At 47.0% G+C, this 27,965-nt stretch overlaps 2 protein-coding genes across 14 annotated transcripts in view; one reads left to right on the top strand and one right to left on the bottom strand.

Moving 5' to 3' along the window:
• Nucleotides 1–209: 209 nt before the first annotated feature.
• RAB19 (RAB19, member RAS oncogene family) lies at nucleotides 210–15,231 on the bottom strand. Of its 6 annotated transcripts, none has more exons than XM_073899278.1 (6): nucleotides 15,070–15,231; nucleotides 13,735–14,235; nucleotides 12,992–13,321; nucleotides 11,414–11,638; nucleotides 8,510–8,693; nucleotides 210–1,318 (listed from the first exon to the last, which is right to left on the bottom strand). In XM_073899278.1, the coding sequence occupies exons 4-6, from the start codon at nucleotides 11,612–11,614 to the stop codon at nucleotides 1,050–1,052; spliced, it is 654 nt and encodes a 217-aa protein (XP_073755379.1). In that variant the 5' UTR covers nucleotides 11,615–11,638; nucleotides 12,992–13,321; nucleotides 13,735–14,235; nucleotides 15,070–15,231; the 3' UTR covers nucleotides 210–1,049. The 6 variants fall into 6 exon arrangements, with proteins under 6 accessions (XP_073755379.1, XP_025710533.1, XP_073755380.1 ...); XM_025854748.2 differs by having other exon boundaries at nucleotides 12,992–13,297; XM_073899279.1 differs by having other exon boundaries at nucleotides 12,992–13,297; nucleotides 13,752–14,235.
• A 3,389-nt stretch (nucleotides 15,232–18,620) lies between these two features.
• SLC37A3 (solute carrier family 37 member 3) overlaps nucleotides 18,621–27,965 on the top strand; it is a 48,393-nt gene continuing 39,048 nt past the window's right edge. For 2 of the 8 annotated variants that reach the window (XM_073899277.1, XM_025854745.2), the window contains exons 1-3: nucleotides 18,621–18,799; nucleotides 23,904–24,132; nucleotides 25,325–25,386. The gene's annotated coding sequence lies outside the window, so the exon portion shown is untranslated. The remainder of the gene's footprint in view (nucleotides 18,800–23,903; nucleotides 24,133–25,324; nucleotides 25,387–27,965) is intronic. The other 6 variants (XM_073899275.1, XM_025854737.2, XM_025854739.2 and 3 more) reach the window with 6 other exon arrangements.

The raw sequence follows: 27,965 nt of genomic DNA, 5'->3' as shown, positions 1-27,965 counted from the left end.
GAACACAAGCAGGGAGAGCGGTAGAGGGAGAAGCAGACTTCCCACTGAGCAGGGAGGCGGCTGTGTGGCTCGATCCCAGGACCCTGGGATCATGACCTGAGCTGAAGGCAGACGCTTAACGACTGAGCCACCCAGGCACCCCTCAGTCCTTGTGGTTCTTACTATGATTACAAGATGTGCCCCAGCAACAACAACAAAGTTCAGGGAACTTTGAAAAAACAATGTTTATTATCGACAGGTTCTGGAAGGTACACGGCACACATGGGGGCCACACAGCAAGGTCAATATTGGCTTGACATTCATCTGTGAGCCAACTGAATTTCAATTCACAAGCGAGTTTTTATCCAGCAGATAATCTGGTATTTTAGAAGGAAATTGTCAGCATCTCCCACATTCTAGGAAGGTGGTCACATCAGCCCTGCTAGGATAGAGTGAGATCCAATTCTGTCTCCATCACATGGCTCTTGACCATTTGGCAAGACAGTATTTATGGTCTTGATGTCAAAGGGTTTGCTCCCCAAACTAAAGACCTGAGGTGTGAACGTCAGGAAGCAAAAGTTAACAGCGTTCTGGTTTATCACTGCAGGCTTTTTTTCTTTCTGCAACCCCCCCCCCCCACACACACCTGAGCTGTTTTAAACAGCTCTGGAATGTTCTAAACATCCTCTCCCCTCTCTTGATATCCCTCCTTTATTCTTTTTTCACTACCCTCTTCTTCAAGCGAGAAGCAAAATTCAGTAGAAGCTGGTTGGAAGGGTTGGGGAGACCAAATGGAAGGGTAAAGAAGAGCAGACCTTGTCCTCCTACCCCTGTGCCTCAAGTCTGAAGTGGAACCAAGAGAAACAGTGGTGTGGCTTTACTCAGGGTCAGCAGGCCTGGCCTCTGGTGTGAATCCAGGCAAAGTGCTCCCCATCCTGGAGGGAAGGGTTAAGGACCAGCGGCAAGTCTGTCCTTTGGTCTGAGATGCTACGTGGCAGACAACCGGGTATCCCGCTACCTTCAGCATCAGACGTGGCATCCGGTGGCTGCAACTGGCCTCGTGAATGTCTTCAGCACATGCAGTGGGTCTTCTCCTTCGGACCCTGGGCCACAAGGACCGGCCTAGAATCCGGGGCCAGGCTGTTCAGCGTGCTCTCCCCAAATAAGTGCAGGCTGTTGCGGGTGATCAGCTCCCTGGCCATCAGCATGAAGACCTCGTCTATGTTCTTAGACTCCTTGGCAGATGTTTCTAAAACAGCAAGGAGGCCATGCTTCTCAGCCAGTGTGCAGGCATCCTCAAACAGGACATTGCGTTTTTCCCACAGGTCACATTTGTTCCCTGGGAGCGAGAAAGAAGCAAATATTCCATGGACAAACTGAATCTGGTTTTGTTTTTGTTTTTGTTTTTTTTAAATAAACCTTTAATAGAAACATTTTAGTTCACCAGTACTCAAGCGTGATTCATTCCTAAACAGCCATTGTGGGCAGATTTACTGAAAATGAAACCACTGGTGGAAAAAGAGCCACTGTCTTAATTCACTGTCAAATGAGATCCTGAGGAGCTGTGAGAAATGGGCCGGAGGTGTGTGTTTTATTGGCAGGGACAGGTGGAGCCTCTACATTCTACGGAGGGACAGTCATTCCTTCCTTCTAAGTCCAACTAGGTAAAGACTATGCTGGAGGGGGTGTTTCGACCTTCTCTGTTATTCCTTCAAATCTTGTTTCTCTTTCTGCTCTCTTTTCCAAACCACAAAGGGTTGGATACCGTGGGATGGGGCCTGGGCTAGCTGAGGAGCTTGTGATGAGGATTTGCTGGATTGAAGGTATGAAATGAATAATGCAGGATTTAGCTACAACTTAAATATAATAGGCAGATTTTAAGTGTGCAGTTCATGAATTCTGACAAACGTATATGCTCTGTAACCATCATTCCCCTCAGGATATAGAACATTCCCTATTACCCCAGAAAGTTCAGTGAAGGGTTTTGTGAGCATGGCCCCCAGGACTGGTTATAGAAGGAAGAGTGACCCATCACTTTTGCTTTTCCACTTCAACCCTACGTGCATCCAGTCTTTGGACTTTGATTTCTCTGAGGCAGGAATCTAAAGGTAAAATTGTTTTCCTGCAGGATTTGTTCTACCAGACATCAGGATTTATTACAAAGCTACTGTAATTAAGACGGGCCAGACCAGTGTTTCTCAACTTGTTTTTTCTCATAAAGGAGCCTTCTGAGACCCTTTCCCCCCATAATTAACCCTCCCCACCATGAAAACCTTTAAAACTTTTCATTTTGAAACAATGATAGACTCCCAGGTTGTTGAAGGAGGTCTTTCAGGGAGGTCTAGCGTACCGTTCATGCAGTTTCCCCACTGGTAACCTCTTGGGGAATGATAGTCTGATGTCAAAACCAGGAAATTACCTTTGGTACATCCCATAGAGCTTATTCAGATTTCCCCAGTGATACGGTGCACTCCTTTGCATGTGTGTGCATGCAAAGGAGTGCACCGTATCACTGAGGAAAGATTGATGGATTGACATATATTGAAATTTTAAAAAATATCTATTTAGGGGGTGTCTGGGTGGCTCAGCTGGTTAAGCAGCCAACTTTTTTTTTTTTTTAAGATTTTATTTGACAGAGAGAAAGACAGCGAGAGAGGGAACACAAGCAGGGGGAGTGGGAGAGGGAGAATCAGGCTTCCTGCAGAGCAGGGAGCCCAATGTGGGGCTCGATCCCAGGACCTTGGGATCATGACCTGAGCCGAAGGCAGCCACTTAACCGACAGAGCCAGCCAGGCACCCCAGCGGCCAACTCTTGATTTCAACTCGGGTCATGGTCTCGGGGTGTGGGATTAGGCCCCATGTCAGGCTCTATGCTTGGCGTGGAGTCTGCTTGTCCCTCTGCTCCTCCCCCTCACTCATGCTCTCGCTCTCTCTCTCAAACAAATAAACATAATCTTTTTTAAAAAATGTCTATTCAGGGGCGCTTGGCTGGCTCAGGTGATAGAGCATGGGACTCTTGTTCTCAGGATCATAAATTTGAGCTGCACGTTGGGTGTAGAGATTACCTAAAAAATATATATATATATATATGTTGGGGTGCCTGGGTGGCTCAGTTGGTTAAGTGACTGCCTTCGGCTCAGGTCATGATCCTGGAGTCCCGGGATCGAGTCCCACATCGGGCTCCCTGCTCAGCGGGGAGTATGCTTCTCCCTCTGACCCTCTTCCCTCTCGTGCTCTCTATCTCTCATTCTCTCTCTCTCAAATAAATAAAATCTTTAAAATATATATATATGTGTATACATATATATATTTTAAGTAGGCTAAAGTAGGGCTTGCTAATGCAGACCGAGGCTGCAGGCTGCAGGACTCCATCCCCCAGGCAATGTTGGCTCAGGGCTGAAGGAACCTTTCTTACAACTGTGTTCAGTCTGAGACACCACCTACCTACTGGGCTGGGCTGAAAACTGACTCCCAAAGATACGGGGTTCTAATCCCTGGAAACTGAATGCCACCTTATTTGGAAGACAGGTCTTTGCAGATGTTATTAAGAATCTCGAGATGGGGAGAGGATCCTGGATTAGCTGGATGGGCCCCAATACAGCCACATGTACCCTGATGAGTGGGCTGGGGGGGGACATGTCACACACACAGGAGGAAGATGAAGAGGGACGTACACACTAGATGTTGCGGCCACAGCACAGAATGCTGGCAGCCACCAGAAATGGAAAGAGGCAAAGAACAGATGCTCCCCTGGAGCCCCGGGAGCTGTGTGGCCCTGCGAATGCCTTGATTTTGGCCCAGTGATACTGAGTTCAGATTTCTGGCCTCCAGAATTGAGAGAGAACACCTTCCCACGATTTTAAGCTGCTCGGTGTGTGGTAATTTGTCACAGCAGCCTCTGGAAACGAACTCAGGCACATCTCTTCAAGACAGCTGCATGCATATTTATAGCCCTGGAGGCCGAAGCTCAGGGCACTGCTCTACTTCTGGAAGACAGGGGTGAGAGCCTCTAGGGGGGCGGCAGGGAGGGATGCTGTAGGAATGGGAGTTCCTGAACTGGGAGTCGGGTCTGCTCCTTGCATCCCTCACTTTGAGCTGTAGGTGCTGGGCTCAGTGGCACTGGTTCTGCCTTTTATGGCCTGCTCCGCCAACCTGCCCCATTGCTATGGCAGGTCAGCAGCACTGTCTGCCCAGTGCCCAGACCCTCCACACACCTCACGATGAGCCGGGACACCTGGTGGAAGGGAAAGAAACCGTGTGTTTGCCCCTCGCAGTTCAAATCCTTGCTTGCTAAGTAAGGGCTGTGTGTTGGGCACCCAGAGATGTTCCTGCCCCGAAGGAAGGAGTGCCTCATCTTGTTAAGGAGACAAGACAGACACACAGGCAATTCAACAACTGTATAGGAATTTTCTGATCCGAGACAGGCCACAAAATAATATAGGCCAAGGACCAGGTGAATGGTAACAGTTGTTAGTAGTACAGGTGTGTAATCCCTTGTCCACATTTCCCAAACCCAAAAACCTCGGAAACCCCTAAGTGTATTTGGCAATTCCTCTGACGGTAACATCTGCCCTAAACTGGCATTTGAGGTTTTTATTCAACCTGGTTTGTAGGCCTATGTCACACATTTCACTGCACTGCCTAAGAAGGCATTTGACCTTGGGGTGTTGGCCCAGACCTACTGAGGGTGTTACGTAACATAGAAGGCATTCTTCTAAGATCTGACGGATTCTGAAGGCTGAACTCTTAGGCACGAAGAGTTTTTGCTGAGAGAACGTGGACTTGGAAATATAGCAGCAGTTGAAGTGGAAGGTTTGCCTGAAATCCTAAGGGGACAGAGAGCAGGCGCCGAGGGAAAGTCAGGAGAACATCCTATATAACCTATAAAGGAAGTTGGCTCCTGACCCCTCCCTCTGATGGGGGTACTAAGAGCTGGGAGGCCACAAACAGCAGCAGGGATGAGGAAAAGATAAGAGCCAACCTTCTTGAGGAGGAAAGCGGGGTGCTTGTAGGCTGTGCTCAGGAATTTGTATGCTATCTTGAGGGCAATGGGGGTCCACCAAGGATTTTAAACACAGGGACACTACCAAGGGTCTTCCGGTAAATGGCCGGAGAGAAGGAGCAGTACAAATCGGTGCACTATCAGCTCTCTGACACTTGTGTGAAAGTCTGCGTCCTAAACTGACACATCCTGATGATCATCTTCGGGGGCATTTCTAGAACCAATCGTAAAGTGAGGCAGAGATGGCTGTGAAGAATGACAGACTAGGGTATAGATACCACAACAGCCGTGAGATTCCTGGGAATCCGGCAACATTTTAGCATTCTTTAAAAGATTTTATTTATTTTATTTGCGATCGAGCGATCGAGAGGGAGAGAGCGAGAGAGAGAGAGAGAGAGAGAGAGAGAGAGAGAGAGAACACAAGCAGAGGGAGGGGCAGAGGGAGAGGGAGAAGCAGGCTCTCCACTGAGCAGGGAGCCCGATGTGGGGCTCCATCCCAGGACCCCAGGATCATGACCTGAACTGAAAGCAGATGCTTCACCGACTGAGCCCCCCAGGCGCCCCCAACTTAGCATTTGTTACCCCCTCCTCTGCCCCATCTGTGTCTGCTGCAGAGGAATCGGCAGTTAAGGAGAGTGCTGGGGGGAGAGCCAGCGAGGGAGGCCCAGGACGTTGGAGAAAGGGCTTTGTCTTCCAAATATAGCTCAGAAGGGAAGGGGTCCTGGGGGCATGCAGCTTTGCCTTGCAGGCTTCCAGGCCCTGAGGAACAACTACGTCATTGTTGGGAGCACAGGAATTTAATGGAAAAGAGATCCAGTCCACCTTCCTGGGAAAACTTCAAGTGTGATCAGAACGTCTTCATTCCCCTTAGTGAGATGCACATTTTCCACCCTTGCGATCCCTTCTCTGGGAGCTCCCCCTGGTGGGGTTTCCTTCTCCCCGTCGGCTCCGCTCTCCACCCAGGGGGGCCTCTGAGCCCCTCGATCTAGCACAGCAGAGCCTCATCTTTGCTCCACCAGGAAATAATGGCTTCCCCTTACTGAGGTCTTAGCACTACGCTAAGTGCTTCAGATATATCCATTCAACTCAACAGCACACCTGAAGCAGGTATCCGTTTCATAGATGAGGAAATAGAAATTTAGAGAGAGCAACGAGCCCAAGTTCAGAGGGGAAGGCAGAGAAGGAGCTCTGAACCCCAATCTGTCTGACTCCAAAGTCCAGTTAAATGCAGTGACTCAGAGGGCTCAGAATTGTACCTGGATCGGCTAAGCATTTAGTGTCGCCTGTCACCAGCATCTCCCTAGCACACCCCCTGGTCCTCACACCCCAAGGGCGGGGCCCTGCTATCCTGAAGGATGCAGGACGCCTCGTGAACATCCTCCTTCGTTGTTCCCAGAAGTGGTTGTTGGGGAAGAAATATGGCTCTTTTGGGGTCAGTGCTTATTCGTCGAACTCTGAACTCTGCTTGTAGAAGTGTCCTTTATACCAGAAGTCAAATTACAGAAGTTTCTGGTCCCAAAGGGGGCCTTTGGGTGGGAAGCTACAGCAGAGAGGCATCTTGCTCCTCCCAGAGAGACGAGGTGCCCTCCGTGGGGAAGCCTCACTAATCTCTCCCCCCTGCTTTCTGCCATGTGGGACAAGCTCCTCAGAGAAAACGAGAGAACAGAAGGTGAGGGGCATCTACCTTGGCAGCAGACTGTGGAATCTGGGGCTTTGGATCTGAGGTAGCAGGAAGGAGGGAGCGCACTCTAGGCTCTTGGAATGACTTTGTTTCTCAAGTTAGAGGAACGGCATGAGCTCCCTTCAAGTCTGTGCATATGACAGGAGCCGAACTATGAATCAAAACACCCTTTCTGGAATCATGGCAGTGATAACGAATGGGCTAGATGGGCTCAGAACACGTGCCAATGACCTCTTCTAGGGCCCGCCCATGGCCAGGCTTTGCATCCTGTGACTGCCTTCACCATCAGGGCCCAGCTCTTGGTCTCAGGTAGGCACCTTGCCCCACACCCGCCCGTCTTTGGGTTGGCCAGCAGCCTGGATCATGCTTTGCCATGAAAAGAAGGAACGGGGATTGCCTTGTGAGTAAGCAGATACTGAGAGAATGAGGTCTGTGGCGGGAGCAGGTCGGAGATGATGTTTTGAGGGATTCCATGAGTAAGGCGTGGGAAGCAGCTCTGAGAGAGAGGGAACAGGTGCACAATACAGCACAGGGGGGCTGGTTCCCAGAGCCCAGCCCTGAAAGGAGGATGCACAGGTCCTGCCTGTTGGTGGTGGCGGGGGTGGGGGGGGGGTGGGGGGGTGGGGGGTGGGGGGGGGGGGAGAAGCAGGCTGGCTCCACTGTGTCTCCTGCTCTGGCTGGGGCTTGATTGCTGGTTTTTCCTAGATCCTAGGAACTTGCTACCCTCCCCTCTAAGCCCTGAATTATTTGGAACATAGATGAGAGAGTTCCTCAAACAAACTTTCTAGAACACATCCTACGGTCTATTAAACACTTACTTGGTGCCAGGCACTGCTAAGCAATTTATATACAGTATCTCATTAAAGTTTTACCACATCCCATTAAGTATTAATCACATCTTACAGATCAGGAACTAAGGCTCAGAGGGTGACTGGCCACAGAGCTAGGACATGCTTGTCAGAGGATGAATCAGCCATTAAACACGGTGTGTTTAGCTCTTTCTCAGTCTCATAGCTAGCTGTCTAGACTTGTTCTGTGTAAACTTCCATTTGCCTATGAATCTCCTTAGGATCCTCTTAAAATGAAGATTCTGATTCAGGAAGTGTGGGATGTGGCCTAAGATCTTGCACTTTTCACAAACTCCAGCAGGTAACTGTTGGCCCACAGACCACACTTTGAGTAGCAAGGGCCTAAACCATCTTGCCAAAATGAAGCAGCCACTTGGTTAATAGTCGTGTTCATAGGAGGAAGAAAAAGGCAGCTCTGTTTGCAAAACTCATACTACAGAGAAGGGATGGAAATGTACACCTTCTGAATGTACAGTAGGACTGCTCACGTTAAGCCGGCCATTTCCTTTGTGCAGTTGAAGTTGCTGTTAATTTTGATGGTGGTTTGTCATTAAGATTTGCTTAGGATCCTAGCAGGTATAAAGGAGTCATTCAGGGGTGCGGTCCCAGGCCTGTGAGTGGCTCCCTTGGGGATTTGGAGCCGTCTGATATTGTGAACCTCAGCCTCCAGGGGATTTCCTGTGTGGTCTACACACATTTGCATCAAATCATTTGGGGTATGATGCCTTCATTGAGTAGCCTGGGCCCCATCCCAGGTCTCTGGGACTAGACACTCTAGGGTGGGGCCTTGGAATCCGTATTATTAACAAGTTCACACCCCACCACCCACATTCTCAAGTGAATCTGATGCGAGTTTGGGGACCAAACACTTTGTGAGGTCCTGTCCACCACCTGCACTTTTATGATTTCATGTTCCCTTGCCATCAGAAACACACAAAAAGCTGTGCATCTGCAGAGGGGCCCAGGAAAGAAAAGCCAAATGCTTTGAAAACACCATACCAATCAGCATAATGACCAAGTTCGCCGCTCCGTATTTTTCTATCTCGTGGATCCAGTGAGGAACAGACTCGAAGGTGGACCGTCGGGTGAGGTCGTAGGCAATGATGGCAGCGTGGGCACTGCGGTAGTAGCTCTGAGTGATGGTCCGGAACCGCTCCTGGCCCGCCGTGTCCCACACTTGCATCTGGAAGAGGGCAGGAAAGGGGGGTCCGCATCAGGAGTTCCTGCGCCTGATGGGAGCTTGCTCACCTACGTCGTCTGAAAAAGGCAGTTTCCTGGCTCTCACTTGGAGATACTCAGTAGGTCGGGAGAGGGGCCCAGGGATCCGTGTTTCCTTTTGCTCCTCAGGGTGATTTGGATGTGCTTTCAGGTTTGGGAGCCACCACCTAAGGGACACTTTAGTCGGAGAGGTGGACCCAGTGTCTTGGGTCTGGTGTTCTTGACCGTTTTACCTCCACCATCCCTTTGTCTAGATTTTGGGGTTAACATTTGGAACCTGCTCGTTGATCCCACTCAAGCTGATAACACTGGCTGAACCGTTCTGATTTTAAAGGACCACTCAGCTGTGTCTGTTTAGGAGTGTCCTTATGATAATACCTCCTCAGTGACCATCCCACACCGGGGCACCCGTTTGTCCACCCTTCCACCGTGTCTGAGGGTACCCGTTTGTTCACTCTCTCACACTATTTATAAAATATACTAATTAATTAATTATTTCATTAAGTAAACTCGGCACCCAACGTGGGGCTTGTACTCATGACCCTGAGATCAAGAGTCGCATGCTCTACCTACTGAGCCAGCCAGGCACCCCTATAAAATGTATTTTTTAAAGAAAGATGCAAACATACCCCAAACTAGAGAGAATAAAGCAAGGAACTCTCATATAGCCAATATCCAGACTCAGTAATTATCAAGATTTCACCACTCTTGCTTCATCTAGCCCCTTCTGTTGATTTCTTTGAGGTGTAATTTTATTTTATTTATTTTTTATTAAAGATTTTATTTACTTATTGACAGACACACCGAGAGAGGGAACACAAGCAGGAGGAGTGGGAGAGGGAGAAGCAGGCTTCCCGCTGAGCAGGGAGCCCGATGCGGGGCTCGATCCCAGGACCCTGAGATCATGACCTGGGCCGAAGGCAGACACTCTACCACTGAGCTACCCAGGCGCCCCTGAGGGGGTACTGACCTGGGTGAATCTCAGACGTCATGTCATTTCATTTGTGTCAAAAGTAGACATTTTCATACAGAAGCACAATGCCATAATCACTGCTAATCAGCTTTCCAGTAACTCCTTGGTATCATCTAATATGTTAAAATTTTCTTGATTGTCTCCAAAATGTCTTTTTACTGTTGTTTTTATTTAATAAAGATCCCAAGCTTTACATGCTTTACATTTTCACCAACACTTTCTGATCTTTTCTAACCAAATGGGTAAGAGTCTCTCACTATTATTCGAATTTGCACTTTTATTTTTATTTTTTAAATTTTATTATGTTATGTTAATCACCACACATTACATCACTAGTTTTTGATTCAAATTTGCACTTTTCAAATCATGAGTGAGGATGGACACCTTTATATCTTGACATGAATTTCTGAGCTAGTTCTTATCGAATTTATGAAATAGCAATTGTGTCCAATCTGTGGATTGCCTACTTTTTGTATTTGGTTGTTAGTCTTTTTCTTAGATATTTATTGGGGCTCATTTCACGTTAAAGAAATTAGCCTTTTGTCAGTTCCATATTTGCAAATATTTCTTTCCAGTTTGTCATTCATCTTTTGACTTTGTTTATGGTATTTTTGTGGATGTAGAAATTTGACCTTTATATCATTATATAGAGATATATAAACTCGGCCTTTAGGTAGTTATGATTGAGCAATCTTTTCCTTTATGGCTTCTGGGTTCTTGTCTTAAAAGGCTGATTTCCCCGGGGCGCCTGGGTGGCTCAGTCAGTTAAGCGTCTGATTTCGGCTTGGGTCATGATCTTGGGGTCCTGGGATCAGCTCTGCATTGGGCTCTGCGCTCAGCAGGGAGTCTGCTTGTCCCTCTCCCTCTCTCTCTGCTTCCTCATACCCCTCCCCCACGCTTGTGCTCTCTCTCTCTCTTTCAAATAAATACATAAAATCTTAAAAAAAAAAAAAAGGCTGCTGGGCGCCTTGGTGGCTCAGTCAGTTAAGCATCTGCCTTTGGCTCAGGTCATGATCTCAGGGTCCTGGGATCGAGCCCTGCATCAGGCTCCCTGCTCGCGGGGAGTCGGCTTCTCCCTCTGCCCCTCCTCCCACTCATTCTCTCAATCTTTCTCTCAAATAAATAAAATCTTAAAAAAAAAGGCTGATTTCCCCATTCCACAATGATAAAGATAAATATGTCAATGATCTTTTTTTCTGGTATTCTTATGATTTCATGTTTTATATTTAAATCTTTTATTCCTCAGGCATGTGTTTTGGTGTTAAGAACTCTAGCTAAGGGGCGCCTGGGTGGCTCAGTCGTTAAGCATCTGCCTTCAGCTCAGGTCATGATCCCGGGGTCCTGGGATTGAGCCCCACATCGGGCTCCCTGCTCAGCGGGAAGCCTGCTTCTCCCTCTCTCACTCCCCCTGCTTGTGTTCCCTCTTTCGCTGTCTCTCTCGCTGTCAAATAAATAAAATCTTAAAAAAAAAAAATGAACTCTAGCTAAGGGGCCCCTGGGTGGCTCAGTCAGTTGGGCATCTGCCTTCGGCTCAGGTCATGATCCCAGGGTCCTGGGATGAAGCCCCACGTTGGCTCCTTGCTCAGTAGGGAATCTGCTTCTCCCTCTACCCCTCGCCCCTGCTCATGCTCTCTCTCAAATAAATAAATAAAATCTTAAAAAAAAAAAAAGAACTCTAGCTAAGGGAGGAGCCAACCCCGTGCCTTTCTGACCTTCACTTTCTTGCCATCGATCTCAAGGGAGCGCACAGTGAAGTCCACCCCAATCGTGTTCTGCTGTGTCTCTGTGTAGACCCCAGATTTGAAATGCTGTACCACACACGTCTTCCCCACATTGGAATCCCCAATGAGGATAATCTTGAACAAATAGTCAAAATTCTCATCTGCTGCCCTGGATGAGCTGGAGAATTGCATGGCTCCTTGCCACCTAGAATGGACCTAGGAAGAAAAGAAGGAATCCAGCATCTCTTTAGTGAACTAGACACTGTTCCATCAGGCGCCAGGCACTGTTCTAGGCACTCGGGATGTAGGACAGGAGAAAGGGAGGTTGTTCATTCATAGCACTCGCATTCTTGTGGGAGACGGATATTAATTCCTGGTCAGGTACAAGGGAGCTGTCCCCACATGCCCACACCTGGCCTCCGTGGGTTGGCATTACTTTAAAATGAAGAGGTTTGGGGCACCTGGGTGGCTCAGTTGGTTGAGCAACTGCCTGCGGCTCAGGTCATGATCCTAGAGTTCGGGGATCGAGTCCCACATCGGGCTCCCTGCTCTGCAGGGGAGTCTGCTTCTCCCTCTGACCCTCCCCCCTCTCATGTTCTCTCTCGCTCTCATTCTCTCTCTCAAATAAATAAAATCTTTAAAAAAATAAAAAATAAAATGAAGAGGTTTAACTGCCATTCTCTGTGGGGCCCAGCACACAAGCGACACTCTCAGATGACAACATCGACTGAAATCTTAGTCACCGAGGCAAGGAAGTACCCCATGCTCTGTCGAGCACCCAGAGCAGGAGGACGGCAGGGGAGATGCCTACGGGAGTGTCCCACCTGCCATTCATCAGCTGGAGGACATGCCTTGCTGTCATCCTAGCTTCACTTGTCACGGGGAGGAAAACTCCCAACTACAGAAGACAGACTGTCCAGGCAACCAGCAACAAGGACCGACAAGATGTGGCAGAGAAGTCAGTTTGGGGAAGAGGGACATGGCCTTTTTCTTCTGGTTTTCTTGACCAGGAAATTACGATTTCGAGAATATTCAAGATGAAAACTATGTGGAGCACCTGGCTGGCTCAGTCGGTAGAGCACATGACTCTTGGTCTCAGCGTGGTGAGTTCAAGCCCCATGTTGGGTGTAGAAATCACTTAAAAAATAAACTTAAAAAAAAAAAACCCCAAAATGAAAACTATGGTTTTCAAATGTTTATGGCATATTTTACTATGGGCTGGGAAATAACTTAAAGTTTCTAATGACGGTGTTTCCCAAACTGATTATGTCACAACTATCTGAAAGAGATACTTAGAAAGATAGATTGCTACAGCCCATTCGAGATCTGCCAAATATATTTAAAGACACACACACACACACACACACACACACACAGGCACACACTTCCCAGGTGATTCTGATGACCATCCAGGTTTGGGGAGCACTGATCAACAGAATCACTCACCTGAAACTTTATTCCCACCTCAGCATTTCTGCCTCAATATCTACCTGTACTTTGATATCTTTGATCACAGGGAACTTACTACCTTCTGCAAGAATCCACTTGGCATGTCCAACTCTAACTTACATGGGGTTGAACTCTATCTCCCTGTGGTTTCCATCTGTTGCCCCCGGGCTGTGCCAGGACTTGGCAGATTCTGATTCCACATGACAGCCCATCAGAAATCTGAGGCAGCAAACATATCCCCTCAAGGCAAATATCCCTGGGCCTTTCAACCGTTCTTCACATGATGTTGTGTTGGGTCTCCTCATCCAATGTTTCATAAAAATACATGAAAACTTATCCCATTCGGTGATTAAATTTGACATGCTTCACGTTGCTCCTGCCTTATGACACCCTCCTCCATTTCTTCCAGTTTTATTTTTTGGTTTTCTTTAAAGTCAGAAAAGGACAGGTCTGTATCACACAAATTAGAAAGCACACAGACTCATAATCTGTACATGAAAACCCTGAGCTTTAAACAGATGAAGAAGGCTCCCATCCCTCTCTTGGACGCCTCTGAAAATCACCTCTGGCAAATGATGCAGCAGACAAAAGACACAATGAAACCACTTTTTTCCTTCTGGCTTTTCAAATAAAGAAGGCCATTCCACTTCCGGTGTCATATCACTAACTTGAGCAGGGAGGGACCTTACTTCCACCTTCCCCCCTGCCCCAAGCAAGTCCTCCAGGTTTGTTTCCACAAAAGCCCTCTTTACCTTAGCCGGCGCCCCCTGCAAGGAGAAATGAGCAGTGCCCACCCGCTGGTGCCAGATGCCCTCCATCCCGCATCCTGTAGCCTTTACCTTCCTGGTTCACCTGTTGCTTACCTGGCTCGCTCTCTCACCTCTGCTGGCAGGTAATGTTTATTTTATTCTCCTAGTTTTCCTTCCTGGCCCTCCGCGCCTTTCTTTCTCCCGCCGGGCCTGGCCAGAGTGGTGGGAGCTGGTGCTCGGTCCCCAGGTGTCGGGCTTGGCGACCTGAGAAAGTGAAAGGAAAGCGCGAGCCCTCCCACCGCCCCGGCCTCAGCTGCCGTTGGGTACAAAGCACAGGGTGAGGCGCTGGCCAGTGCTCCCCATGCAGTCAGCTTGCCCTCCCGACATTCGGCACCTAGCAGAGCCAGACGACAAGGACTAGCCCTTAACTATTCAGCCACCCTGTTCCTTCCTTCTACTCACCTTCTCTTTAGCTGTCCTTGCCCCCTGGTTTTTCCTGGGGTCTCTCGTTTGGCTGGGGTGGGGGGCGGCTAGTTGAGTGGGGGGCAAGGTCAAGGAGAATACAGATCTAGGTCTTGAGTCATTTGGCTGTTTTGTGGACTTGAATAACTCTTTCTGAGGAGCCACGGAGAGAAAGGAGGCGACCCAAAGAGAAGATTAAAAAAAAAAACCAAAAACAAAACCAAAACAACTCTGAACTTGCATGGGAAGAAAGAGCTGAAAAACATTTGTTTTCTTTCCTCAAAAAATCTACCACAGAACGAAGGTTGATTTCTAGGTCTGAGAAAACCTAGAATTAATCAGTCTCCTACTAGCAGTAAAAGCATAATACTTAAGTTTTTCCCTCACAGAGTCTGGAAGAGTCACCGCTTGTCATATCTTCAGGATTAGATTTTCTCCAGAATGTAGAATGTAAGGTGTAGGCAGTATACCATGCGCAAAACGGAAACATCAGATTGATAAAATATTTAAAATATTAAAATATTTAAATATTTAAATTGGCATAGTGTTTTCAAACTGTGGGTTGAGACCTATTAGTGAGTCATGAAATCCATTTTTTTGTGGGTGGCAACGAGCACTTTTTTTTTTTTTTTAAAGAAGGCTCCATGCCCAACATGCGCCTTCAGTTCACGACCCCGAGACTGAGAGTCATTGTGCTCTGCCGACTGAGCCAGCCAGGTGGCCTGCGACCAGCATTTTTACAGAAGAAAGTAGGACAGAATTTCAGAATGTATGTCATGCAGTAAGGCTAAGTACTGCGTTGTACCCTGTTTGGGTCAGTTTTGTCCATGCATGGATGTACTCAGGTGATATAAAATGTATCTCTTACTGTGGGTTGAGGTCTAAAAAGATCAAGAAGCACTGAAATAGAGGAGGGTTTATTCACTTTCCAAGAGCATTTCTTTCTGTAATTCCTTCAGAAAACCTATAAGTTATAATTTATCTTACCCCATATTCCATTTACACATCACTTTTCAGGAACCTCTCTTGAGTCATAAACCCGGTGCTGGCAGGTAGAGCAAGAAAACAAAGGCACTGCCGAGTGCTGCTGGGGCACGTTGTCACTTGGGGAGTCACAGGCAGACGTCTGTGCACTGAAAATGACATATAGTTCAAGACCCAGCACCCTGTATGGGCGGGAGACAGGAAATAACACCTGTTAGATGTGCATGTCAGGGAGGCTACGTGTCAAAATGGTTTCTTCTTCTGGTAATGGTGACTGGGGAAGAAAAAAAAAAAGTCAGCTGACTCAGCCCCGGTACTTGGAGAACATCTAGAAGTAGAAATCAAATAGTAAAAAGTCTAGGGCGCCTGGGAGGTTCAGTTGGTTAAGCGACTGCCTTCAGCTCAGGTCATGATCTCAGGGTCCTGGGATCGAGCCCTGTGGGCAGGTTCCCTGCTCAGCGGGGAGCCTGCTTCTCCCTCTGTCCTCCCCCCATGTTCTCTGTCTCTCTCTCCCTCGCAAATAAATAAATAAAATCTTAAAAAAAAATCAAATAGTAAAATGCCTAGATGGTTATGGAAGTTAAGGAGGGAGAGAGATTCTGCCTCCCCCATTCTGACTTTCTCCACCAGACCCTTTCTGCCAACATGACTATGAGCACAGAGAGTGTGGTGTGGGCTTCTTGACCTGGGTGGTAGTGACAGGTTATATACTTATTTTATTTATTTATTTATTTAAAGATTTTATTTATTTATTTGAGAGAGAGTGAGCCTGAGAGAGAGAGCACAAACCAGGGGAGGGCAGAGGGAGAGGGAGGAGCAGACTCCCCACTGAGCAAGGAGACCCTGGGATCATGACCTGAGCTGAAGGCAGACACTTAACTGACTGAGCCACCCAGGCGCCCTATACTTATTTTATTCTTCTCCACACATGCATACATAGACATATGTACATGCACACACATATGTTTCACAATATGTACACTTTACCATTTTAGCTTTTTTTTTTTTTTTTTTTGAGAGAGAGAGAGTGCGAGCCGGGGTGGGGAGGGGCAGAGGGAGAGGGAGAGAATCTTTTTTTTTTTTTTAAAGATTTTATTTATTTATTTGAGATAGAGAGAATGAGAGATAGAGAGCACAAGAGGGAAGAGGGTCAGAGGGAGAAACAGACTCCCTGCCGAGCAGGGAGCCCGATGCGGGACTCGATCCCGGGACTCCAGGATCATGACCTGAGCCGAAGGCAGTCGCTTAACCAACTGAGCCACCCAGGCGCCCAAGGGAGAGAATCTTAAGCAGACTCTGTGCTGAGTGTGGAACCCAACAAAAGGCTCGATCTCACGACCCTGAGATCATGACCTGAACTGAAATCAAGAGTTGGATGCTTAACCAACTGAGCCACCCAGGTGCCCCCATTTTAGCCATTTTTAAGGATTCTGTTCAATGGCATTAAATACATTCACATTGTTGTGCAACCATCACTACTATCCATCTCCAGAACTTTTGCATCATCCCCAACTGAAACTCTATCCATTAAACAATAACTCCCATTTCTACTAACCATGATCCTACTTTCACTCCCTATGGTTTTGATTACTCTAGGTACTTCATGTAAATGGAATCATACAATATTTGTCCTATTGTGACTGGCTTATTTCATTGAGCATAATGCTCTCCAGGTTCATCTATGTTGTAGTGTGTGTCAGAATATCATTCCTTTTAAAGGCTGAATAATATTCCATATATGCATGTGTAGGGATTTTATTAAGTAATCTCTACACCCAATATGGGGCTCGAACTCACCACCCCAAGATCAAGAGTTGCACACTTCACCAACCGAGCCAGCCAGGAACCCCTCCACATTATATTTTTTAAAAGAAAAGTGAACCATTTGGCTGATTTGGTGTTGCTCACCCTGACATCACATGGCAAATACAAATTGAAAATAAGAGGCTTAATTCTCCCTTAGAAATAAGGGAAGGGAAGGGAGGGGCGCCTGGGTGGCTCTGTGGTTAAGGGTCTGCCTTCGTCAGCTCAGGTCATGATCCCAGGGTCCTGGGATGGAACCCTGCATCAGGCTCCCTGCTCCGCAGGAAGCTTGCTTCTCCCTCTCCCTCTCCCACTCCCCCTGCTTGTGTTCCCTCTCTTGCTGTGTCTCTCTCCGTCAAATAAATAAATAAGTCTTAAAAAAAAAAGAGAGAGAGAGAAATAAGGGAAGGGAGAAACTAAGGAAGAACTCCCACCTCCACCCCTGCCCTTTTCTTTCTTTTTCTTTCAAAATTTCTTTCTTTGTCCCTTTCAAATAGATGAATAGCTTCGTAATGGCTAAATAACCTCTTGCCAGTCTCCTATCAGGAACCTTTCCAGGACCCGGGAGCCAGCTTTTGAAATAAACATCCGGGGTGTGCTCCAGGCCCCTAGTTCCCAAGCCTAACATCTGTGGGCGCCTTGCTCCAACTTGCAACACTATCTCTTGTCCTAAAGATATGAGAAGTTTGTTTCTCCTTTGAATAAGCCAACATAGGCAGTCTCCCCAATTACCATGATAAAGTAAGGACCAAACTATTTGTGACAAAATGTCCTGTCAAGTCTTCTCGTTCGAGGACTGGTGATTGTTTATCCCGAGAACATGCATGTAAGGGGTTGTGTCTGCTTGGCTGTATATGCGGGAGATTCCTTTCTGTCTTTTTGCAAGCTGTTAGTTCATTGTTCACAATGAGCATCACCTTCTGGTTTAATGTTTATCCAATAGTAAATCTGTTTTCTTTTTCTTTTTTAAGATTTTATTTATTTGACAGAGATACCGCGAGAGAGGGAACACAAGGGGAGCGGGAGAGGGAGAAGCAGGCTTCCCGCAGAGCAGGGAACCCGATGCGGGACTCGATCCCAGGACCCCGGAATCATGACCTGAGCCGAAGCAGACGCCCAACGACCGAGCCACCCAGGCGCCCAGTAAATGTTTTCTTTCTCTGCTCTCTTTGTGGAGAGGTTTTCTGGGTTGGGAGATTTCTTTTTAAAGTTGTATTTCCCCAACAGTTGAAAGAGAGCCCAGGAGGGCAGCAGATTCTACTTGCAAGTCCTGTGTCCTAAGGCCTTTAAATTTTTCGAGAGGCTGTCAGGATCTCAAGGTTCATCTATTTGACTGGGTCGGGGGGTGGAGTGCGGAACGGTGAACGATAGCGGCAGATTACTGGCCGCCTGCAGGTGCATTGAATTAATTTAAACAAAAATCTAAATCTTATGCCCTTATGGCTGGCTGCTCAGTAGCAAACTTAGCAGCGTGTTGCTTTTTGTAAAAAGAAAGAGCAGAATAAAGCTTTTCTGAAAAAAGAGGACTTAGATAGCATTTCTCCCCAGATTATATTTTACGTCTCTCGCACTGCCTTTTTCCAGTTTACATTCCTGGCCATCGTCCCCTCCCCCAGCCCAGCAGCCAGGTTCACCGAGGCCTCCATCCTCCCTCTCCCTCCGCCTCCCCCTGCCATCCTGGCGGCCTGCCGGTGCAGCCGCGGTTGGACTACAACTCCCAGCATGCCTCGGGCACGGGCGGGTCACGTGAGCGTCCGGAAACCCTGGCCGCCGAGCCGCGGGTGAGGTGGCGGCATCGGGCTAGGGGCTGCGGGCAGCGCAGCGGAGCGAGCGGGGCGGTGGGCCGCAGCACGGCCGCGACGGCGGGTCTCGGGTGCGCTAGCCGCGGCGCGTGGGGTCCGACCGCGAAAGGGCCGGAGCCCTGCTTGGGGTGAGGTGTGGGGCGCGAGGGCGGTCCGGGGGGCTTCCATGGGACGGGACGGCGACGACGCGGAGATGCGGCGGGTGGCGGCCGGTGGGTGTGGCGCGGTGGGCTGGAAGGACCGGCAGGCGCTCCCCTCCGCCCCGGGTCCGGCTCCTCGGTGCCCAGTGTGCGGGGCCGCGCGGGGTCGGCGAGGACCGCAGCGGCAGGAGAGCGGGAGGGTCGCGGAGGGCCCTGGGGAAGAGTCGGGGCCGGGCCGGGCCGCGCCACGAGGGCTCTTGGCCAGGAGCGGGGCTGTCGTTCAGACCCGGTGAAGGGGCGCTTTTCAGGTGGGGTGGGAAGGAAGGCTTTTGGAAAAAAAGGTGATGCACTGAGGCCGGAGGGGCTAGAGGGGTCTTAATGGAATAACTGAGTTTTGTGTTCTGGCAGCTACTGTGGCCTCAGTCAAGGAATTTGGTCAAATTACTTATTCGTCATTCCCTCGGTATTCTTATTTGCAGAATGTGGTCTGTTTAGTCTCACTTTTGGCAGGGGATAATGGGAATGTGTCCGCAGGGTTTTTGGTGTTTCTTGAAATGTAAGATTGTAGGTGATCTCATAGTAACTTATTACTGAATGTTTATAGGGAGAAGAGTATGTTCCTGGGGTGAACGAAATCTGAATCTTAATTGCCACCTTTCTTCAGTGTCTTGGTGCTGAATTCTTTGCCATTTGTTGGATGTATACTGTGTGCCAGGCTCTATACTAGGAACTCTCTAAAATCTCGAAATTAATTCTTAAATGAGGGAATTGAGGCTCAGAGACTTTAAGTGGAGGTCTGTGGTTACAACTCTTAACTTTAATGCCTCTGTGGGCCACACATGGCGTCACCTAGCATCATTCTTCCATTAACCTTTTTTTTTTTTTTTTTAAGATTTTATTGATTTATTTGAGAGAGAGCGTGCAAGAGCATGAGCAGGGGGAGGTGCAGATGGGGAGAAGCAGACACCCTGCTGTGCAGGGGGCCAGATGCAGGGCTCCATCCCAGGACCCTGGGATCATGACCTGAGCTGAAGGCAGATGCTTAACCAACTGAGCCACCCAGATTTTTTTTCTTTTAAAGTACAATCTGTCCCCCAGTGTGGGGCTTAAACCCAGACCCCAAGATCAAGGGTTGCATGCTCCACCTCCTGAACCGGCCAAGTGCCCCAAGAGGGAAAGATTTGTATCTTGAAACCTCCTTGTCTTTGGAATATGTTTAAAATAGGTAGGAAGAATGTGGTTTTAGGAACCCTGGAATAAGACAGGAAAATTTTACAGATAAGTGCTAAGTACTTTACATCTCTGGTAATGCATCAATTTAAGAAGAGAGAAAAATTACAGAAGACTTCGGTTTTGAGTAGAAGGGTTCAGGTAGTACAAGTAAATGGCATCAGATGAGATAAGGTAGTATGAAAAGGATATTTGCATAAGTGTCAAGCATTGAGGTGCTAAATTACAACATAGACAATACTGTCAAAATAGCTCAGCTCAACTATGCATTTAATACTCTTCCGGCTGCCTTTTTATATTTCAGTACACATGATCTTTTTCCTTTGCAAATGTAAAAACTGAAGTTTGACCCGTGAAGTCATTGCCCATTTAATGCCCTACTCCCTGAGTAATTGTAGTTACACTGTTACTAGTGGGTGTGGGTTTTTGTTTTGTTTTATTTTGTTTTCCATTCTGAATTTATACCTCTAAGCCTCCGGTGAGATATTTCTAATTACTATGTTTTACTCGACTTGGGATATTTTTAACCTTTTTTTCTTATACAGTATAGCATAGGGACTAGGGTCAGGTCTGGGTTTGAATGCTTGCTTCATCTGTTAGGAGATACTACTTTGTAAAATCGGTTTTCTCATCTCTAAGATGTGAGAACTAAATGCAGTAGTTCAGGGCAAGTACCTAGCACAGTGCCTGGCACTTTGAAAGTATACGGTGTTGGTTATGGTCAAAGAATTAATTCATTCACAAAATGTATTTATTTATTTATTTATTAAAGATTTTTCTTTATTTATTCATGAGAGGCAGAGGGAGAAGCGGGCTCCCAAGGAGCAGGGAGCCCGACGCGGGACTCGATCCCAGGACCCTGGGATCATGACCTGAGCCGAAGGCAGACGCATAACCATCTGAGCCACCCAGGTGCCCCACAAAATCTTTATCGATGGTGCTAAATGCTCTGCTAGGTGCTGGAGAAAATAGCCATGGACTTAAGACAGATGAGGCCACTGCTTTTGGGAGCTTACAGATGAACAATCCACATGTAAACAGTTAAACCAGAGTAATTCGATTGGGAGTAATGCTATGAAGGGAAGAAACAGACAGAGATGAGAGAGGTCACTGAGTAACTGCCCCAAGCATTGTAGATAGGGCCGTCAGGGCACACACTGAGGGAGATGACTTGAGGATGAGCCAAGAAAAGGAAAGAGCAAGCCACTTGCAAAGAACCAGGAGAGAAGCATTTCAGGCAGTGGAACAGCAAATGCAAGGCCAAAAGCAAGAAAGGGCTCAGGGACAAGAAAAGAATTAGGTGTGGGGTGGTTGCCGTGAGCGAGGAGGCGTGGTACTGGCGAGGGTGGGGAGGAAGGTGGGCAAAGAGGAGGAAGGAAACGGGGCTAGCTCCTCACTGTGTCATAGTATGGCTGGCTCCATCCTGGCAAAGGCTTGGGAACCACACACATGTCTGGTAGGAGATTGGAATGTGGTCACTCTCTAGGTGTGGATCAGGACAGATCTCTAACTTCTGATAAGTGAAGAAAAGAAAGTGGCGCCTGGGTGGCTCCGTTGGTTAAGCGTCTGCCTTCGGCTCGTGTCATAATCCCAGGGTCCTGGGATCCAGCCCTGTTTCGGGCTCCCTGCTCAGCAGAGAGTCTGCTTCTCCCTCTCCCGCTCCCCCTCCTTGTGTTTTCTCTCTCTGTCAAATAAATAAATAAAATCTTTGAAAGAAAAAAAAAGAAAAAGGTGCAGAATAGTGCATGTGATAGGCTCTTTTGTGGGTGTGTATGAGGGGCTCTACCTGGAGTGTGTGCGTGCACAGGCATAGATTCTGTGAGGATGTAGGAGCACAGGGTGATGAGATCACAGAGGGAGACATCACTGTGTGTACCCTTAGATGTCTTTTGATTTTTCTGCCTTATGCATGTATAACCTATTGAAAATCAATAAAACAATAAAAAAAAAACCCAACCTCTCAAAAAGCATTGCCTCAGGCAGTCCCCTTCTTCATTGCTAGCCTCCTTTTGCCAACCACAGCTGTCAACTCCACGGCTCTCCCCCACCTTAACCTTCCTATTTTACTATGGAGGACTGGGGTATTCAGGCTTTGAAGGCCATGGCAAAGAGTTTCATATTTTTATCTGAGTCTTGGGAAGCCATCAGTGTGTTTTGAGCAGAGGAACGAGACCTGATTTATGTTTTAAGATCTATTTCTTGGGGCGCCTGGGTGGCTCAGTCAAGCATCTGCCTTCAGCTCAGGTCATGGTCCCAGAGTCCTGTGATCGAGCCTCACGTCAGGCTCCCTGCTCAGCGGGGAGCGTGCTTCTCCCTCTCCCTCTGCTCCCCTCTGCTCTTGCTCTCTCTCACTCTCAAATAAATAAAATATTAAAAAAAAAATCTATTTCTGGCTGATGTGTGGAGAATGAGTTGGGGGCAGGGTAGATGTAGAAATAGTGAAAGCCTGCAGAAGGCTGTTGGGGTAGGCTTGGTGGAGATACGGGTGGTTAATCTTGGGGGTGGCAGTGGGGATGGAGAGCGGTGGGTAGATTTGGGATGTATTTTGGGAGGTAATTAGAAGTGGGATGGGTGTGAAAGCTGAGAGAGAACAGGAAAAGTGAAGGATAAGTCCTGGTTACCTTGGGCAACTTGGAGCATGGTGGTATCATTTATGAGGTGGGAAATATTGGGGGAGGAATAGGTTTGGAGGGAGGAAATGAAGAATCTTGTGTCAGATCCATGGAGGCATATCAAGTAGACGGTTGGCTGTACTGTTGGGAGCTCTGGAGGGTCCACGTTTGAGCCCTGGTTCTGGGGAGTCGTTGGCAGAAAGCTGTCGTCCTGGGTGAAGGAGAGAGAAGGATGCTGGAACTTTAAAGAGTGAAGTGTGAAATTGTTGTCTTAGAGGTTGAGGAAGCAAAATAATGAGGAAAGTGTAGACATGCTGGGCAGTGTTGCATGTTCTTTGAGGTTTGTGGTTTGAATCTAAAAAGTGAAATCTGCCTGCTTGTGTGATTTTCTCTGGCAAAACTCAACTCCTTGGGTGCAGGGAAGGACAGAGGCAAGCAAAAAAAAAAAGGGGGGCCCCCCAAGGGAGTTGGTTAGATTCTAAGTTAGTAAAGGAGGAAATAGGTAATGCTTAGTGGGAAAGTGGAGCGGTGACCAAATCGGGAGCCTTGCTGAGGCAAGAGTGGGAAGTGGGAGAGGCAAAGAATGTAGGGTGTCGGCAGCCTAGGTTGGGGAGGTCTTGTAGGTGCTGGCCTGGGTTTTGCCCCTGGAGTGGGTCTTCGGTGTGGGGCAGAGGAAAAGATGGGTGGTGACGAGGACAGGGGAGGGAGAGTTGAGCCCCCCGGCTGTTGCGCTGGGACGGAAGCGGTGGCGGAAGGAAATGAGGCAAAGGGGCTGTCTGCAGCGAGAGCGGGGCGCTGGGAGGTCAGGAGGTGACAAGGCAGCGGGGCAGTAGACACTAGAGGCCCCCCCACCGACGCCAGCCTGAGTGCAGAGAAGCGGGGGTCTTGTGAGGAGGAAGAGTGACCTCAGAGGGGGCAGGTCATCTGGGGGAAGGCAGGAGTCTGAGGCAAAGAACTCTCCGAGGAGGGTGACCATGTGGAGAAGTTCATTCGCTGCATGTCTAGGTTTCCAGAGAGCAAGATAAGAAGGTTGTGGGGTGAAGATTGGGTCAGGTGACACGGGCGTGGGGGCGAGACGCTTTACGCGTGCCGTCTGCTTTCCTGCCAGCCTTCCACCCCGTCCACTTTCTAGTCGGTGTCCCCCACGGCGTTCCTAATACACAATAGCCTGAAACCTTACTGATGGGGGGTTGGAATGGTCTCTGAGTATCTATAGAAAGTGGCAGTTTTGGTATGCTTTATATTCCAAGGCATTGTTTTATAAAGGGGAGATTGCCTTCTATCTGGACATGTTACATGTGAAGCCATCTTTTATGTAACATTGATCGCGCAATGTGGAGAGCTCCATCCTGGAAAATACCTTGTATGGGTGATCTTCTAGGACTCAAAAAAGCTTCATTATGAATCAGATGAGTTAATGATTATCAGCTTGTTTTGAAAAGTAGCACATGGCTCAATGGTTCTGGATCCTTTTTGATGGTGAGAATCTTATTTTTATTTATTTTTTTATTATTTATGTTTTTTAAAAAATATTTTATTTATTTATTTGACAGAGAGATACATAGCGAGAGAGGGAACACAAGCAGGGGGAGTGGGAGAGGGAGAAGCAGGCCTCCCGCTGGGCAGGGAGCTCGATGCAGGGCTCCATCCCAGGACCCTGGGATCATGACCTGAGCCGAAGGCAGATGCTTAACGACTGACCACCCAGGCGCCCCAAGGATCTTATTTTTAATAAGTTTTGTTTTTAAAAGTGAATTCTTTTTCTCATATGATAGTTGTATATTCAGTATCCATTAATTGAGAAAATGCTAGATGGTAAGCTCTTATGAATTTAGAAATACTTAAATGAATTTTGGTTTTATTAATTTTAACAGCATTTACATACACTTGAAAAATGTTAGACATTTGTTCGGTCAGTATTTAGAGCAAGAAAGAAAATGGTCTTCAGAAAACAGGATGTGCTTGGTGGATTCAGGCTTGGCAGAAACTCTCGGCACTTCCCCAGGGTCGCAGAGCTCACAGATGATTAGAAATTACTTCTGTGATGTAGGGAATATAAGTGCAAGGTATTATTATTATTAATTACTGTAATTACTTAAGACCAAATGCTATAATAGTATTCATTTTAAATGGCATTCTGCCAACAGCAGGTGAACACTTAAAACCATTTTTCCGGTGTACTTATTAAGCCCTTTCTCTCCTGTCACTGTAGCTAAGGAAAAAGTGGTTTATTTAGAAATGAAATCCAGATGGTCTCAAACAGCTTGGTAGTCATGTAAAGTTATTAATGTAACTGCACAACCTTGAAATATACAACCATTATTGCCAAAGCAATGTAATCCCAATCTGGTAGAGCGTACATTTTTGGAATTATTATTTTACCTGATAAATTGTTGAACTTCATAAATCATATCCTTTCCTGAAGTACTCAGTACTCTGTTTCGAGGTGTGAATGTGTTCAATTCATATAGTTACAATTTACATAAAACTCTTGAGTTGTTCCACTGGGGTCTCATGTTTAATTTAGGGGGTGAAGGTAAATTTAGCAGTGACACTAATAGCTTTTTGGTTTGTAACTTTCTGGAATTACAAACAAAGTTTATTTGTTACATCTTGTAAGTGGAATTTTTCAAAATCCTACTTGTCTCATTATTTTGTGAACATTTTTCAGGCAGAAAGATGAAATGAAATTAGCTACATTCTACCGATGTGGGATTGATTAATCCTGGGCAGGTCAGTGGCTAAAATAATTATCTTAATACCTTACATACATTGTTTATTTTAGTCTCCTAACTCTCAGAAGAGATAGGCCATTTTATAGATGACCATCTGTGATTCATAAAGATTGGCTTGTCCAGGGGCACCTGGGTGGCTCAGATCGTTGAACGTCTGCCTTCAGCTCAGGTCATGATCTCAGGGTCCTGGGATTGGGCCCCGCATTGGGTCCCCTGCTCAGCGGGGAGCCTGTTTCTCCCTCTCCCTCTGCTGCTCCCCCTGCTTGTGTTCGCTCTCTCTCTCTCTCTCTCAAATAAATAAAATATAAAAAAAAAACAAAAATGATTGGCTTGTCCAAGGGCTTACAGCCAGTAAGTGAAACAGCTGTAATGTTTATATAATTTTAATCACCTCAACTTTGTACCTTTTATACAAAAGTTTCAGGAATGGCCTCGTGGCTGGGTCTTTCGGCTGGTAAGGTTTGGCTACATCCACCAAGCCCTGGCTAGTGGAAACATGAATGTAACAGCAGTTACAAGGAGCACAGCCTTGAAAGCAAAGCCCTGTGACTTGCCAGTTTCAGTATTGGAAGTTCTCAAGTTTGTCTCCTACCTGGACTACTGTAGTATGTAGCATACAGATCATTTTGTTAATTTATTTTTTTCCTAATATGCAGGTAGATTATAGGACTTTTCCAATGCTGTGGATGTTTTCCATTCTGATTGTAGAAGTAATATATACCTTTATTGTAAAATTTTTAGGAAAGGATATAGAAAATTAGTTACCCATAATGCTTCTGCCAGAGAGAACTAGTACATTCCCTATTTATTTGTAAATGTTATGTAAACATAGAGTTGAGTTGATTATAAGTCATATCTTTTTTTTTTTTTTTTTTTGGTAAGTAATCTATGCCCAATGTGGGTGTTGAACTCATGACCCCGAGATCAAGAGTCCCATGCTCTCCTGACTGAGCCAGCCAGGTGCCCCATTTTTTACTGTTTTTACGTGACATTTTCTCATGTCATTAAAAAGCTTTAATTCATCATGTCAAATGATTATAAAATATTCAGCCGTATGGCACTACCATAATTCATTTAATCATTACCCTTTTAATTGCACGTGTAGGTTGTTTCTGCAGACGAATAACTGGAGGCATTATGTTTAGATGCTTACTTTGTCAGAGCATGCTGCAGCTTTCAGAGAGGACCAAGGAGCAGTGAAGGGAAGTAGTGGAGACAGACGGAGGGGAGTGGCCCTGCCTCTTTCCCCATTTCCTTATGACTGACACAAAGTTCATTTTTTTAATATAAAAAAGCTCCTTTGACACGTTATGAAAACTACCTTTGTTTATAGACCTGAATGCATCTTGTATTTCTTTAGGAGTAGATCCCTGGAAATTGAATTTTTGTGTCAAAGGCTCTTGATGAACATGGTCGATTATCTTCCTCTAATACTGTGTTTCACCTCCCTCGGCAGAATATGAGAGTTCAGGAGTCATTAGACCTTGAACTACATTGGGCACATCTTTCTTAACTGTGCAAACGTTTTCTTGCCTTTCTTAGCATTTCTTGTGTTACTGTAAGATTGGAGCTTTTGATAAGCTTAATAGCCATTTCATTTTTTCTGAATTTCCTATTCATTTCCTTTCCTCATTTTTCTGTCAGAATTAGTGTTTTCTTTTCTTTTTTTAAAGATTTTATTTATTTATTTGACAGAGAGAGACATAGTGAGAGAGGGAACACAAGCAGGGGGAGTGGGGGAGGGAGAAGCAGGTTTCCCGCTGCTGAGCAGGGAGCCCGATGCGGGGCTCGATCCCAGGACCCCGGGATCATGACCCGAGCTGAAGGCAGACGCCCAACGACTGAGCCACCCAGGCGCCTCTTTCTTTCTTTTTTTTTTTAAGATTTTATTTTTAAGGGGCACCTGGGTGGCTCAGTCAGTTAAGCATCTGCCTTCAGCTCAGGTCATGATCCCAGGGTGCTGGGATCGAACCCCACATCGGGCTCCTTGCTCAACAGGGAGTCTGCTTCTCCCTTTCCCTCTGCCCCCCACCCCCGCTTATGCTCTCTCTCTCATTCACTCTCTCTCAAATAAATAAATAAAATCTTAAAAAGAAAAAGATTTTCTTTTTAAGTATTCTCTACACCCAGCATGGGGCTCAAACTCACAACCCCGAGATCAAGAGTCATATGTTCTGTCTGAACCAGCCAGGCACCCCTGAATTAGTGATTTTCTTATCAGTTTGTATAAGAGTTCTTTTTTTTTTAATTTATTTTTTTTGGTGTAGTGTTCCATGATTCATTGTGTATAACACCCAGTGCTCCACGCAGAACGTGCCCTCTTTAATACCCATCACCAGGCTAACCCATCCTCCCACCCCCTCCCCTCTAGAACCCTCAGTTTGTTTCTCAGAGTCCACAGTCTTTCACGGTTCAATGAGAGTTCTTTCTATTAGGATGTAATCTTTTGTCAAGAATTTTTCCTTTGGGGCGCCTGGGTGGCTCAGATGGTGAAGCGTCTGCCTTCGGCTCAGGTCACGATCCCAGCGTCCTGGGATCGAGCCCCACATCTGGTTCCTGACTCAGCGGGGAGCCTGC

The sequence above is a fragment of the Callorhinus ursinus genome, unplaced genomic scaffold (genome assembly GCF_003265705.2).
Source record: "Callorhinus ursinus isolate GAN/ISIS: 27379988/994484 unplaced genomic scaffold, GSC_fseal_2.0 scaffold12, whole genome shotgun sequence".
In the NCBI taxonomy this organism is placed as follows: domain Eukaryota; kingdom Metazoa; phylum Chordata; class Mammalia; order Carnivora; family Otariidae; genus Callorhinus; species Callorhinus ursinus.
This window is presented reverse-complemented; position numbering and strand designations above follow the sequence as displayed.

Excerpts from the sequence above, each read along its gene's own strand:
- RAB19 (XM_073899278.1), bottom strand. The coding sequence starts at position 11,614 with ATGCAATTCTCCAGCTCATCCAGGGCAGCAGATGAGAATTTTGACTAT. Across the intron at positions 8,694-11,413 it reads TCGATGGCAAGAAAGTGAAG|ATGCAAGTGTGGGACACGGC; the intron begins GTCAGAAAGGCA and ends GCCCTCTTCCAG. Across the intron at positions 1,319-8,509 it reads CTTGGTCATTATGCTGATTG|GGAACAAATGTGACCTGTGG; the intron begins GTATGGTGTTTT and ends TCTCGCTCCCAG.